Source organism: Oratosquilla oratoria, chromosome 17 (genome assembly GCF_046742065.1).
Source record: "Oratosquilla oratoria isolate Oo_2021 chromosome 17, ASM4674206v1, whole genome shotgun sequence".
In the NCBI taxonomy this organism is placed as follows: Eukaryota; Metazoa; Arthropoda; class Malacostraca; order Stomatopoda; family Squillidae; genus Oratosquilla; species Oratosquilla oratoria.
Genome location: NC_134793.1, coordinates 18,713,819 through 18,726,599, shown reverse-complemented (window position 1 = coordinate 18,726,599; position 12,781 = coordinate 18,713,819). Strand labels below are relative to the sequence as shown.

The 12,781-nt window shown below is 40.3% G+C and overlaps 1 protein-coding gene across 1 annotated transcript; it reads left to right on the top strand.

Moving 5' to 3' along the window:
* The first annotated feature begins 5,651 nt into the window (after positions 1-5,651).
* On the top strand, positions 5,652-11,723 carry Rpp30 (ribonuclease P protein subunit Rpp30). Its single transcript, XM_076200111.1, has 2 exons — positions 5,652-5,865; positions 10,935-11,723. Exons 1-2 carry the CDS (start codon positions 5,694-5,696, stop codon positions 11,684-11,686), a joined length of 924 nt encoding a protein of 307 aa, XP_076056226.1. The 5' UTR covers positions 5,652-5,693; the 3' UTR covers positions 11,687-11,723.
* Positions 11,724-12,781: the final 1,058 nt, after the last annotated feature.

The window sequence follows — 12,781 nt, the reverse complement described above, 5'->3', positions numbered from 1 at the left end:
TGTTTATGTTTGTGATTGGTGTACTGTTAAGTGTTTCAAAATGTTGTTCTGTCTCTTCAATAAAGGCTTCCCAGTTAGCTCTCTTGTAATTGGTGTAAGTGTGTCTGTGGCCAGCTGGGGTGCATCTTGTTTTGGTGGTGATGATGATTGGAAGGTGGTCAGAACCAAGGGCTCCGACCACTCTCCATGATGTTGTTGGGGTTAGGCAGGGGGAGCAAAAGGTGATATCAGGAGAGGAGGGAGTGTAGAGGGCTTGGTATGGGATATGTGTATGATTATGCGTGTTGTTCATGATAGTCAATGAGTCGAATTGAGTCTGTATATCAAGCCCTCTGTCTGTGTCAGGGTTGTCGACAAACCAGGCAGACGACTTGGCGTTGAAGTCACCACCCATGATCAGGTTGGGGATTGAGGTTAGTTGGCTGAGTTGAGGTCTGAAGGTGGTTGGAACTGTGGGGGATGATTGGGGGGGAATGTACATGTTAACTATTGTTAGTGTTGAATTGTTGCCTGTGCGGATACGAATGGATTGGGTTTCTGTTGTGTTATCTGTGGTAGGGAGGAGAATTTTGGTTGTGGCACTTGTGTCCACAAAACAGATGGAATGGTGGATCAGGGTGATGAGTCCACCGCCATTGCCGTCAGTCCGGTCTTGTCTGATGGTGGTGTAATTATGAAATTATGGTGTTTTGTGTGAGTGTCTTAATTTTGTTTCTTGTAGAATTGCAATGTGTATGTTGTGTTGTTTAAGAAAGTGTTCAAGTTCATGTTTTTTAGTGTTAATACCGTCAATGTTGTGTTGTAATATGTTGATGTTGTGTGTTTTGTATGTGTTGTATGTTGCCGTTTGGGGTTGAGGTTGGGGTGGTAGTGGGGAAGGTGTAGGATCTGGGTCAGAGGGGGGGAAAGGAGAGATCGGGGACAAAGGAAGGGGAGTACTAATCGGGGGTAAGGGCAAAGGGAAATTGGGAGTGGGTAAGGGTGTTGGCTGTGGTTGGGGAGGTGGGATTGGGGTTACTGGAGGGCAGGTAGAACATGTCCAAGTGTTTGTGTATTGGTTTGTGTCAGCAAGTGTTGTACAAGTGAGGTGGGCCCAGTTTTTGCACATATTGCACTGAACTGAGCCCTTTGTCTGTCTGCTCGAAGTAATGGGTTTAGAGCATGTTGGGCATGTGTATTTTGTGGTGGGCCCAGGATTGCTCTCTACATCTCCGGCTAAAAGTAGAAGAAGAGGGGTGATCGCCGGAAAATGACCCCTCAGTGCAGAAAAAACGTAACATTGTGTGTTGGAAAAAAAGGATTGTGGTACTCCCCCAGGTAGGCGTAGCTCCTCCTTGGGGATCGGTGCCATCTGCGTAGAGCTGATGGCCAGGGGTAGTTGCTGCTGATTGGCCCCCAACTCTTGGGGTTGGGGGGTGGTCCCACGACGTAGACGTTGCAGCTCCAGGACCTGCTAAGAGGAGGTTATATGGAGTGATTGTGCCAACAGCACTGTACGGGGCAGAAACGTGGAACATGAGAGAGGAAGAGAGAAAGAGTTTGAATGTGTTTGAGGTGAAATGTCTGAGAAGTATAATAGGGGTTACTAGGCTAGATAGAGTGAGAAATGAGGAGGTGAAGAGGAGAACAGGGGTGGAAAGGTAGCTGGGAGATAGGGTTGGTGAAAGAGTATTAGAATGGTTTGGACACATGGAAAGAATGAGTAAAGAAAGATTAGTAAAAGAAGTGTGGAAGGCAGAGGTGGGAGGAGTGAATATGAGGAGGCGTCCTAGGATGAGATGGATGGATGGGGTGAAAGAGACATTACAAAAGAGAGGAATGTCTGTGGAGGAAGGACGGGAGAGGACAGAAGATAGGGTTGAATGGAGAGGGGTTGTGTATAGATGATGCTGTAATGCATGAGGAGGAGTGGGTGGGGGATGGGGGGTGAGGAAGTATATATGAGAAAAAAAATTGACGCAGCCCGAAGGGATTTCTCCCCGTCTCCTTTTCTGCATGGGGGGACGGAGAGGGGGGGTCGCCGAATTTATGAAGCGGCCTTGCTGTGGATGTGCTGTCTTGCGACACTGCTTCTGATCCAGGGCAGTGGACAGGATGCAGGGATGACCCGTCCCCCAGGAGGTGCCAAGATGGGAGGGAAGAGGGTGGAGGGAAGTGGAATATATAGGAAATGGAACGGGTGGGAGTGGTTTCTATGGCTTTTTCTTTTTGGCTAAACCCCCCCCCCCGTGTAGGGGGAAATTCCTTTGGTATATATATATATATATATATATATATATATATATATATATATATATATATATATATATATATATATATATATATGCTGAACTCTTTATGTCCCCGTGGAAAAAATAAAATTAAACAAAATTACCACAGGAGATAAGGAACGACAGTAAATACTTTCGGGTACTATATCCTGAGTCAGACGAGGGTAGACAATTTTTTACTATCAAATACACAACAGAAATAAACACGGACAAAAAGGGGCGATGTCACACCTGTGACTACATGCCTGCTTTTGGGAGAGAACACCTGGAAATTAGCTATCTTAATTTCATACTAGATCCGCCTCGTGTTGGATGAACCCCTAAAATTACCAAATTATTTTTTCCTCTTTGTTGTTTGTGTACAAGACACATTTGTGACATATTTGAAACATTTACTTTACGCTAGTGGTGGGCAGCTACCGGTAAAGTTACCGGTTTTATCGGTAACAGCCTTGACGGTAGCTTACCGGCAATAATTCTGCTACCGTTAAGGTTCCGTTAACCGATAAGCTATACCAAACACTCGTGGAGCGGTAAGCACGTCTCGGCTTGGTGGTACTGAGTGACGGTAGTGGTGGGCAGCTACCGGTAGTTACGGGTTTTATCGGTAACAACCTTGACGGTAGCTTACCAGTAAAAAATCTGCTACCGTTTAGGCTCCGTTAACCGATAAGCTATCCCATAATACTCAGAGAGCGGTAAGCACGTTTCGGCTTGGTGGTACTGAGTGACAGTACTGACGGCCCTACGTAGGATGAAAATTAACAGGAACGTATTCAACGTGCTAGATCGTCCTGCTCCCTTCTCGGCCCACAGATGCACAGTACGAAATGTACGTATTCGAATATGAAAATTAACAGACGTGCTAGATCGTTTTGTTCGCATCTCGGCCCGCAGAGGTTCAGTGCAAAATGTACGTATTCGATTAGTCAGCCTATGTGATCTAGAAATGAAGAGGTGGTCAAACTACTCGAAAACTTTTCAGTCTGCCTGGTTAAACCCCTTCCATACGGTGCCGCACACGTAGGCGTCATGGGGAGCGAGTGTATTCGCGAGGCTGCCATATCGGCGTCTTGATTATATTTATTGTAGTCGCCCCTCCATAATGACATTCTTTCTAATTCTTTTGTAATCGCATTTTCTATGGTTATCAATATTCACGGGTGAAGAGAGAACGATCGATATAAGCGGTGACTATATTTTATGATGCGAGTATTATTACGACACGTCGTACGGCTGGCATTGGCTGCTGCCACCGAGATCTAAGTCCATGACGCCTACGTGTGCGGCACCGTATGGAAGGGGTTAAAGGATCCCCTGTTTAAAAAATGGTTAGCGGAAGTGAAAGAGGATGGAAATAAGGCACGTTGTAAAGTTTGTAGAACGGACATGAAAGCTCACAGAACGGGGAGATTGGAGAGACACTGTTTCCACACTTACCAGATCTTCATATTTAACTTTATATTTAATGTTTATTAATATATGCATATTTACATAAATGTACGCAGTTGCTCATGAAAGACACCATCTGCATGTTACAATCTATTTGTACTGTACTTGTATTGGAGTTAATCACAAACAAGTTCACAAATACACTTATCAGACTCGCACGAGTGATGACTGACAAGGATATATATATAAGCTATGGGTTGGGGCAGGGAATACAGTATACCCGCGGGAAGTGAAATCTACTCACTAACCGTAAATTACACACATACACCTCTCACAAACATAGCCGCATCCCACGCACAAACATATACACTTCCTTTTTCTTCGACTAAAATTCGCTTCCTTTCTCACTTTCTCTTATACTACATCTTCTCATTTCAGTTTACCTCCCACTAAAGATTTTTCCGTTTTTCCCCCTTTCTCTCCTACTACGTCTCCTACCATTTTCCAAACTTTCGTTGGTGATATAATATGCTCTTCCTCCCGGCATTGGCGCCACCGTCCAAGTTCCTAGCCCAGTTCTCCTAAAGCCACGACAACATACTAGCCCCTAATCGCTCGCAATTCGCCCGGTGGCAATAGCCCTCTTTTATACACTACTATCTTTTCATTTTCTAACAGACATTCTTCCCCTCCCACAAAACCCGATCCCGCGCAAGCGAGGTGGTCTTTTCTTGGGATCCAGAATCCAGTATACCCAACAGACTCACGTGAAGCAGAGACAAGAATAAGCGGGCAGAGACGATCAAAGATTCTGGTGGATTAACAATGTGCCCATTGAAGTGGCCTCTACGACGCAAGGTAACGTGTTATTCAAAAATCATATTTTGTTAGTGATACGCATGTAATTATTATTCGCGTAGTCTTAAGTAACTAATATTTGCGAGCCTTACCCTAGATTGGTGGAGGTGGCGCGCGCTGGCGATTCCGGTGGGCATGTATCCAAATGGATACACAGAATAAAAAATTAAAATAAAATATATGCGTGTGTTTTTTGTCCATTTAAAGGTACTATAATATAAATATAGGGATCGTAGAGTCCTGCTAATACAAAATTAACGTAATTCCAATATAAAAAATGACAACTATGAACAATTGAAAAAAACTTTGACAGAAATTCAAAGGGTTGAGATTATGTGTTCCTGAGCCTAATATAAGAGGAACTTGGTAAAAAAAAACATTATGAAAATGACCTACATATGTCAATTCATCTCACACAAAACCTTTAAAACCTCAATTGTACAAAAAAACTTTGTCCTGACTAAATGAAAAATGGGTGATTTTGGAAATGAATTTTTATGTGTAATGTGTAAAAATGATGCATGTAATTATTTTTCTTTTATGAAATTGTGTTTCTATGTGAAAAATATATTCTTTGTATGAAATTGCACTTACATAGAGACGGAAGTGGAGTGTGAGAGGGGGAGGGGGGATTGGTGCGTAGGCCTATGCACTGAGGGAGAGGAGGTAATGCTGTGACCTTACACGCACCCCCTCCCTACTCCCCGCCCACGAGAGTTAGAGTAACGACTCGGAGCGCAGGATTTTTATAGTGACGACGTTACAAAACTTGAGTTGTGACTACACACCATAGTAGGATGAAATTTGTTTAGATTTAAGTCATAAAGGCGACTCGAACTTGGGACGTCACTACTACCTCACGAGTCTTTTACCGGTAAATTACCGGTAATTCCGGTGACGGCATTGTTGTTTACCGGTAATTCCGGTATTGAAATTAGCGGTATTTGCCCAGCACTACTTTACGCATTCCCGTTTACTATGGTGATAATATTTTTTTTTTACATTTCAGTGTTACTAATGTTTTCTATTTTTTATTAGTAACTTAATCATAAAACGTATAGATTGAAATGTCAACCAAATACCAAGCGCCACTTATGAAATTGACAGAACCTAGCAGTTTTACTTTCTCCCACTTTAGAAAGAACACCAAAATATAAACATTGGAAATTCACAATGTGCGAAGTGGAAGCGAAAGGGTTCTGTGACTTAAATATATCAGCAAATGATAATGATTTGAAGCCTGTTGTCTTAAAGGCACTTAGTTTAGGCTACCAGACAATAGCAATTAATAGAGAAATTTCAGAACCAGAATCATCAAGCAATGAGAAGAAGAAGAAAAAGAAAGGTGAGTACCGAGAGGGTTACATCATTGACATTTCATAATGATGGTCATACATACATGTTATCTACAAAACAAAGGTCTTTTTGTAGAGTTATTTGTCCTCATTTTTTGAGTTATTTTCTGCCGTCCATAAAGAAGCAATGTATCTATCTCTGGTGGGTGCTGCTCATGTATTCCTATTATACATGATCAATCGTTATTCCATTTAATTTTATCATCATTTAATGTAAGATACCGTGATCATAGGGCTCTTGAATTGTTCTATTTCTGGAATGCCATTGACCATTCAGATCACCTAGTAGTGTGTTGAATAGTCTTAAGGTTTAGTTGACATTAGATTAACTCTGCAAAGTGTCTAGGCATTGACCATTGTCATTGTCATTGACAATGCCTAAACACTGTCATTGATGATTATTGGAGTTAAGTGATTTAATATTGAATGCCCTTGCTTTCACATATTTGTTTCAGCAAGACTCAAACAATCAACCATCTAGTCTAGGTTTTTGTTTCATGATGCCTTCATCCGAATCTGGTCATCCACCATACTTCCTAATTGTTATGGTATTTTTCTAATTACTGACAGAAAGTTGACCCCTTAAGATATTCTTACTTCCAGTACTAGAGAAAAGAAGGGAGAGAAGCAACTATTGTCTCTTTTTTTTTTTTACTGTAACTGCAGTGAGTGGGACTTGTTCATGTTTTGTGGCTGCTATCACTCATATTTTATTCAGTTGCTCATGATCCCCTTTAATAGAGATGGAATTGAACCATGTAATCCATTTACTATTGAAGTAGTCAAACCCCGTTCTATAACAAATGGCATGTATCCTTTTATTGGGTTGATACTAATTACTGACAACTACAAACAACTCTGATGATATTCATTGCTTTTAGTTAATATTGGTATAAAGCATTTGTTACATATTTTATTATTTTTTATGTAAGTAGCAGTTGCCGACAAGACTGACAAGTTAAACACCATATGAGGACAGAGCCTTTATTTGTATAAATAAAGGCTCCGTCCTCATATGGTGTTTAACTCATCATATTTTATTGTGTCTGTAAGTTTTAAAGGATTTGGTCGCGTCAGTATTGAGATAATCAAGATGCAATACGCTACTGACATCTTGGAGATCAATGCAAGCTTTGAGACACCATGTTTGTTTTTATTTGTTGTGGAAGACAAACTAATGGAAGTCTGAGGATAGACTTGAATGTTGTGTAGTAGGAATAGGGCTAAGACTAAAATAAAATGTCTTACATGAGTACATTTTAATCTTGTTGAAACAACTAGAGCTATAAAGTAGTTTTGGTACTACAGTTAACTGTCATCATCCTTTTTTTTTTTTTAAGTTAATATTGTACCATATTTGGTATTATTAAGGTTGAACACACCTATATGATATATCAGTGCAAACTTAATATTAAATTGGTAAATTGAAATATATCAACTTAATATATGTTTTTCTTGGAGGATATCAGTAAAAAAAAAATAAATAAAAAATAAAGAACTTGCTAAAAACACAATACCGAGTGGAACTGCAACGAGAGTTTCCAGACGCCATGTTTGTGTCATCTGTCCAATCTCATCAATGTCAATTTGATGATGGTACACACCTAAGCGATATATCAATATAACATTTAATATTAATTTCGTAAATTTAAATACATCAATCTTGGTGGAAATCAATAAAAAAAAAAGAATTGCTTAAAGCGACCCAATCATCTCATTCTCTGTGACTTGTGTTGTGTGATCATGTACTTGTCAATGTAGTCTGATGTCTATTTGACGATGGTGATAACTACGTCATGTACCAGGTGTTCTCCCACTCCATCTGTACCTCACACGCTACATTTGTTGGAAACAGTGCTAGAGAGCTGAGTTTTATGTTTTTCTTGAAGAAGTGAAATGCCTCTACACCCCCCAGTCTGATGGGATGCCAAAAATTGGCCATCAACATCCCTGACAATGACAAACATAGTGACCTGTAGCATTTACAGGTACAGCATTACTAAATGCAAGTTAGGTTAGGTCAGGTCAGGTCAGGTCAGGTCAGGTTAGAATAGAACAATTTATCATACTTTAATTTCTTTGGCTTCCGCATCTATCAAAACAAATATGGTGTCTGGAAGCACTTGTTGTGGGTCTGTGTGGTTGTGTATTGCTTTTAGCAAGGTTTTTTGTTATTGATTTCCACCAAGAAAAACATATTTTATATTGATGTATTATAGATTACAAAATTAGTATTTAATTTCCTAATGTGTGCACTTCTTTAGATTTACCCTATATATTATCACATATGTTTTTTTGTTTTTTAATAATGTACCATATTTCATTATATTTGCAAGTTTGAAGGCATGTGGCTATGTCAATATCAAAATATTAATTAAGATTTCCAGTATACCCTGGATATGCTGGCATGACTGATAACTTGAGCTATTGAGCTATGAGGTAGTTCATGCTGCATGTGCAAATGTTTTGGCCGTGGATATTTTAGCTGGGGCCGACAATTTCTTTAGACAGAAATATTCATGGCCAAAATGTCCGTGCACTGTGTGATTAATCTGGTCTTGACTAACCCGTTCCATTCTGATTAGGATATGTCACTTGTATTGTCTACAAGGTAATTATTTTGTAGTTCTTCTTTTTTGGAGTTATTTGTTTACTGTTAGAATATGGAGAAATCAGGAAATAAGGGTAAGTGGAGAGGCTGTGTAATAGATGATACTGTGATGCAAGGAAGGGAGGGGATGGGGGGGGGGCTAGGGAGTGGTTATGTATGAATGATATTTTGACGCAGGCTGAAGGGGACAGAGAGGGTGCACACCTAAGGGGACAGAGAGGGTGGTCACTGATTAAGTGAAGTAGACTTGCTGTGGATGTGCTGGGTCTTGCTGGGTTGCTTCTGACCCATTGCTGGATTGCTTCTGACCCAGGGCAGTGGGCAAGATACAGGGATGACCTGTCATCCATGAGGAGCTAAGATGAGAGGGAAGAAAATGTGGTGGGTGGGAGTGAAATGGGTGGGAATGGGTACATGCTTGGCTACCTGCCTTGTAAGGGGGAAAAAGCACTTGGTGTATATACATAGGATATTTTTGGGCAATGGAACAGAACCCCATCAGAAGTGAAGGGTGTATGTTTATTTTATCTGGCACTGTATGGGTTAACAGTCATTATTCTAAAATGAGCTACACAATTACAGTACAGAACCTGAGAACAGAAAGATAATAAAGAACAGAAAAACATTAAATCCCATAAGTGAATATAAGGTCTTATGCTGATGGTGTTGGGACTATACCAGTGAACACCTTTACTGTATTTACCTAGTTGTAGTTACCTAGTTGTATTATATGGGAAGGGAGCTATGCTCGTAGTGACCCGTCTTTGTATCTCTCAGAATCTAGTTTGTTTGTACATTCTCGTATGGTTTTTGCTCACTCCTCATTTGTTTTGTTTAGTTTAAGGCAAGATTTTATGTTAATGATGCCAAGCTATCTCAGTTAACCTCTTTAATACAAGTCAAACATTTGCGTGCACATCAGGTTGCCTGATGTACAATGATGCATTGCAATATGCACTTAACAAAATATGAAGCTACTGCTGTTATATTCATTCTTTGTCACTCTGAATAAATATAACATCACAGAAAACGTGATCAAGCTTATTCACAGAATACGGGGGCCACTCGGCTACAACTACAAAATAAATATAATCAGGAAGCCAATGCTGGCATCTTCATATACCCAACTCACGGCTCATGAAGTGTATGGAAATGTAGAATCACATGACATACTAAACTAAGCCCAAAAATACTATTTAAATTAAATATAATGTTTGGTTTTTGTGAATGATTGGTTGTAGTCTTGTGAGGAGTGTGGTGTAAAGTGTGGTAGGGGCTTCTTAGGGAGTCTGCTGGAATTTTTTGTAGATGGGGTAGGGGTGCAAAATCAATTATATCATACATATGAGTAAAAGCAGTAAGGACTGCAACAGCACTGTAGGAGAGAGGCCAAATGCAGAGTATAGGATCCAATGTATTTAATGTATCACCCAGCTTGGCGAAACGTTAAATACATTGGATCCCATACTTTGCATTTAGCTTCTCTCCTATATCATACATACTTGTATATGGTTAATGGTATAGGGCTGTTTCAAAATACACACTTCAAATTGGTCACATAGGCATATAATAAGATGATATATAAGACTTTCATAAAATTCACAGCAACAGGACGAGTTAATTCACTCACACCACTCAGTCATCGTTGAATAAGAACTGAAACCAATGAAACGATCAATGATGGCCTCAGTGAAATTATGACTTTAATGGCCATGTAATTCACTATCAAGTATAGTACAAATTGTAAACTTGCAGTTGAAAATTCAGTCATATAGTGATATTTTATAACTTAAAAATTTAATGAAATTATTTATGAGGACCAACAAGATTTCAAACTCGCCCTGGATTTTTTTGGGACAGTTGTATAGATTTACCCCCGGATTCTGTGAACTGGTTTGATCACATTTTTTTGTGTTTATTATTACTCAGAGTAAAAGAGAACAAGTAATACAGCAGTTACTTTATATTTTATAATGCAAATAGTGTGATGCATTGTACATATGGCAGCTGATGCTGTGCGTGAGAATTCGACTTGTACTGAAGTGGTTAACATTTCTTCACTGATAATATCTCGAAAGGAAACAGTGACCATTGTCATCTTCCTCAAGGCTACAGAATTGGATCAAAGGTGACTGGTAGAGAAGGGTCTAATTTTTTATGGTTCACTATAACTGGACTAACACAGGAACCAATAAGGGGGCTGGTAATTGGGGTGGGAACTGAACCCAAAATCTTTGATCAAATCCTTCACAGCAGGTGAGATGTCTTTTCTTCTTCTTCTTTTTCTTCTTCTAGTCAGTGGCATAGAAACAGTACCACACTCACACAATGGAGAGATGTTTTGGTATGTGTGTGTGTGGGCAGGGGGGGATTCCAAGGACCATTACCAGTCAGAGGAACTTGAGGCAGCATTTGATAAACTAATGGTGACATTTCCTTGTTTCACAGGTGACTCAGGCCTGCAAGTGCCCTCTCCCCCTACCTTGAAATTGACAGAGGATGAGTTGAAAAAACACAAGATCAAGCGACCTCCAGTGATCCTCACACGTCTTACTGTGGCTTATGCCGACAAGGGGTCTGCCTTCCTCCACAAGCTCCGGGACTCTGGGGCTCTCACCAAATACGACATCATCGCCTTCCGTCCCCGGAGCGAAGGTGCATTCCGTCAGGTGTGCCAAGCCAACATGGACGTGGACATCATCTCTTTCGACATTGGTGACAGAGACTTTCGGATCAGCAGAAAAATGCTCAACTTGGCTATTGAGAGAGACCTCTACTTTGAGATTTGTTATGCACCCTGCATTGCTCGGAGTTCCTCCCGTCAGGACACAATCGTCCTTGCCCACGATATTTACCAAAGTGCCCGTGGAAGGAACATCTTCATCAGTAGTGGTACTAAGGTCACCACCCACCTACGGCAACCCTATGACGTGGCCAACCTCGGTCGTCTTTTTGGGTTGTCAGAAGGTGCAGCCAAGGAAGCGGTGTTGACCACGTGTCATGACCTTGTGTACGCAGCATGGTGTCGCCGTGTAGGGCTGAACAAGTGCTCGGCTGTGGTGGTGAATCTTGAGAATTCCCGAGGGCAGACGACTAAGTTCAAGGGCCTTGATGATCCAAGGAATTGCTTGAAGAGAAAACGGAGTGTCAACGATGAAGGAGATCCAGGGGAATCGAATGGCTTCATGATAGTAGACTAGAGGTTTTGTTTGTGTAATAAAGTTTTATATTGTTGACTGTATTTTTATTTACCAATGGATGTTTGCATAGTTGCTATAGCAAACATTGGATTCAATGTGTAGACGATGTTTTCACTTTATGATCTACTTTTTTACTTCTATTGCCATGTTCATGTGGGAGGGAAGTAGTATAGAATAATATATTAGAAAGGAAAGGAGGTATAAAGGATGTCAGTATAGGTGTGTGTGCTTAGAGGGGCATGTTATGGACAGGTTGCAATAAGGAATAGCTGGAATAGGTCACCAATTTCCTGTTCAGTCTTTTATTGTATTTGTTTTTATGAACATAATTATAAAGCTTGGGGGGATAGAAATACATGACAGGATTATTTGTCAATAAATGAGCAGATGTCTTGAACAGGGTTATCAGTCAATTGTAGCCTGAAGTTTCACAAAATAGGAAACCTGCAGTGGCCCTAGTATCCTCCCACAGATCTTTCTGGGAAGAAATGTTGGACTCTTGTCTGTTTTGTATCAGTGCAGGTCTATGTTATTGGCTCAAAATGGAAGGAAGAAGAAAACATATCAGCTTTCCAAGTGTGAAAAAGTGTAAGAAATAGAGTTGATTTGACGAGGAGATATCTTGTACCCGTCCTGGAGATTGAGTGTCATGCCCTCCTGAAGGAAATAAGGGAGTTGACTAGTTTTGAAAATAGGCAGCTTCGCTGTCCATCTTGCGGAACCACGTAACTTATTGGTCACTAGAACCGGTATTTTTGTTAAGCAAAATTACATAAAGTGTGCTACATGAAGGAAGTTTGGTAATAAATGTGTACTTGTACACCACATCCTACATTTGGTTATCAATATATTGGAAGGTGTGTGTACGAATTGTTATTTGGTTCTAGTGGCCAAATGAAACTACTGGGGAAAATGTTAAGGTTACTCCTAAATGTTGAAAGAGAAAACGTAAGGAATGAAAGAAAACTAAATTTGTACTTTTTCAGATAATGCCTTTTGCAAATGAAAAAAAAAACTGTTTACCGTATGAAAATCATAAGAAATGTGTATGCGTTATTTTGGCTCTGATTAATTAATCGGTGAATTTTGACCAAA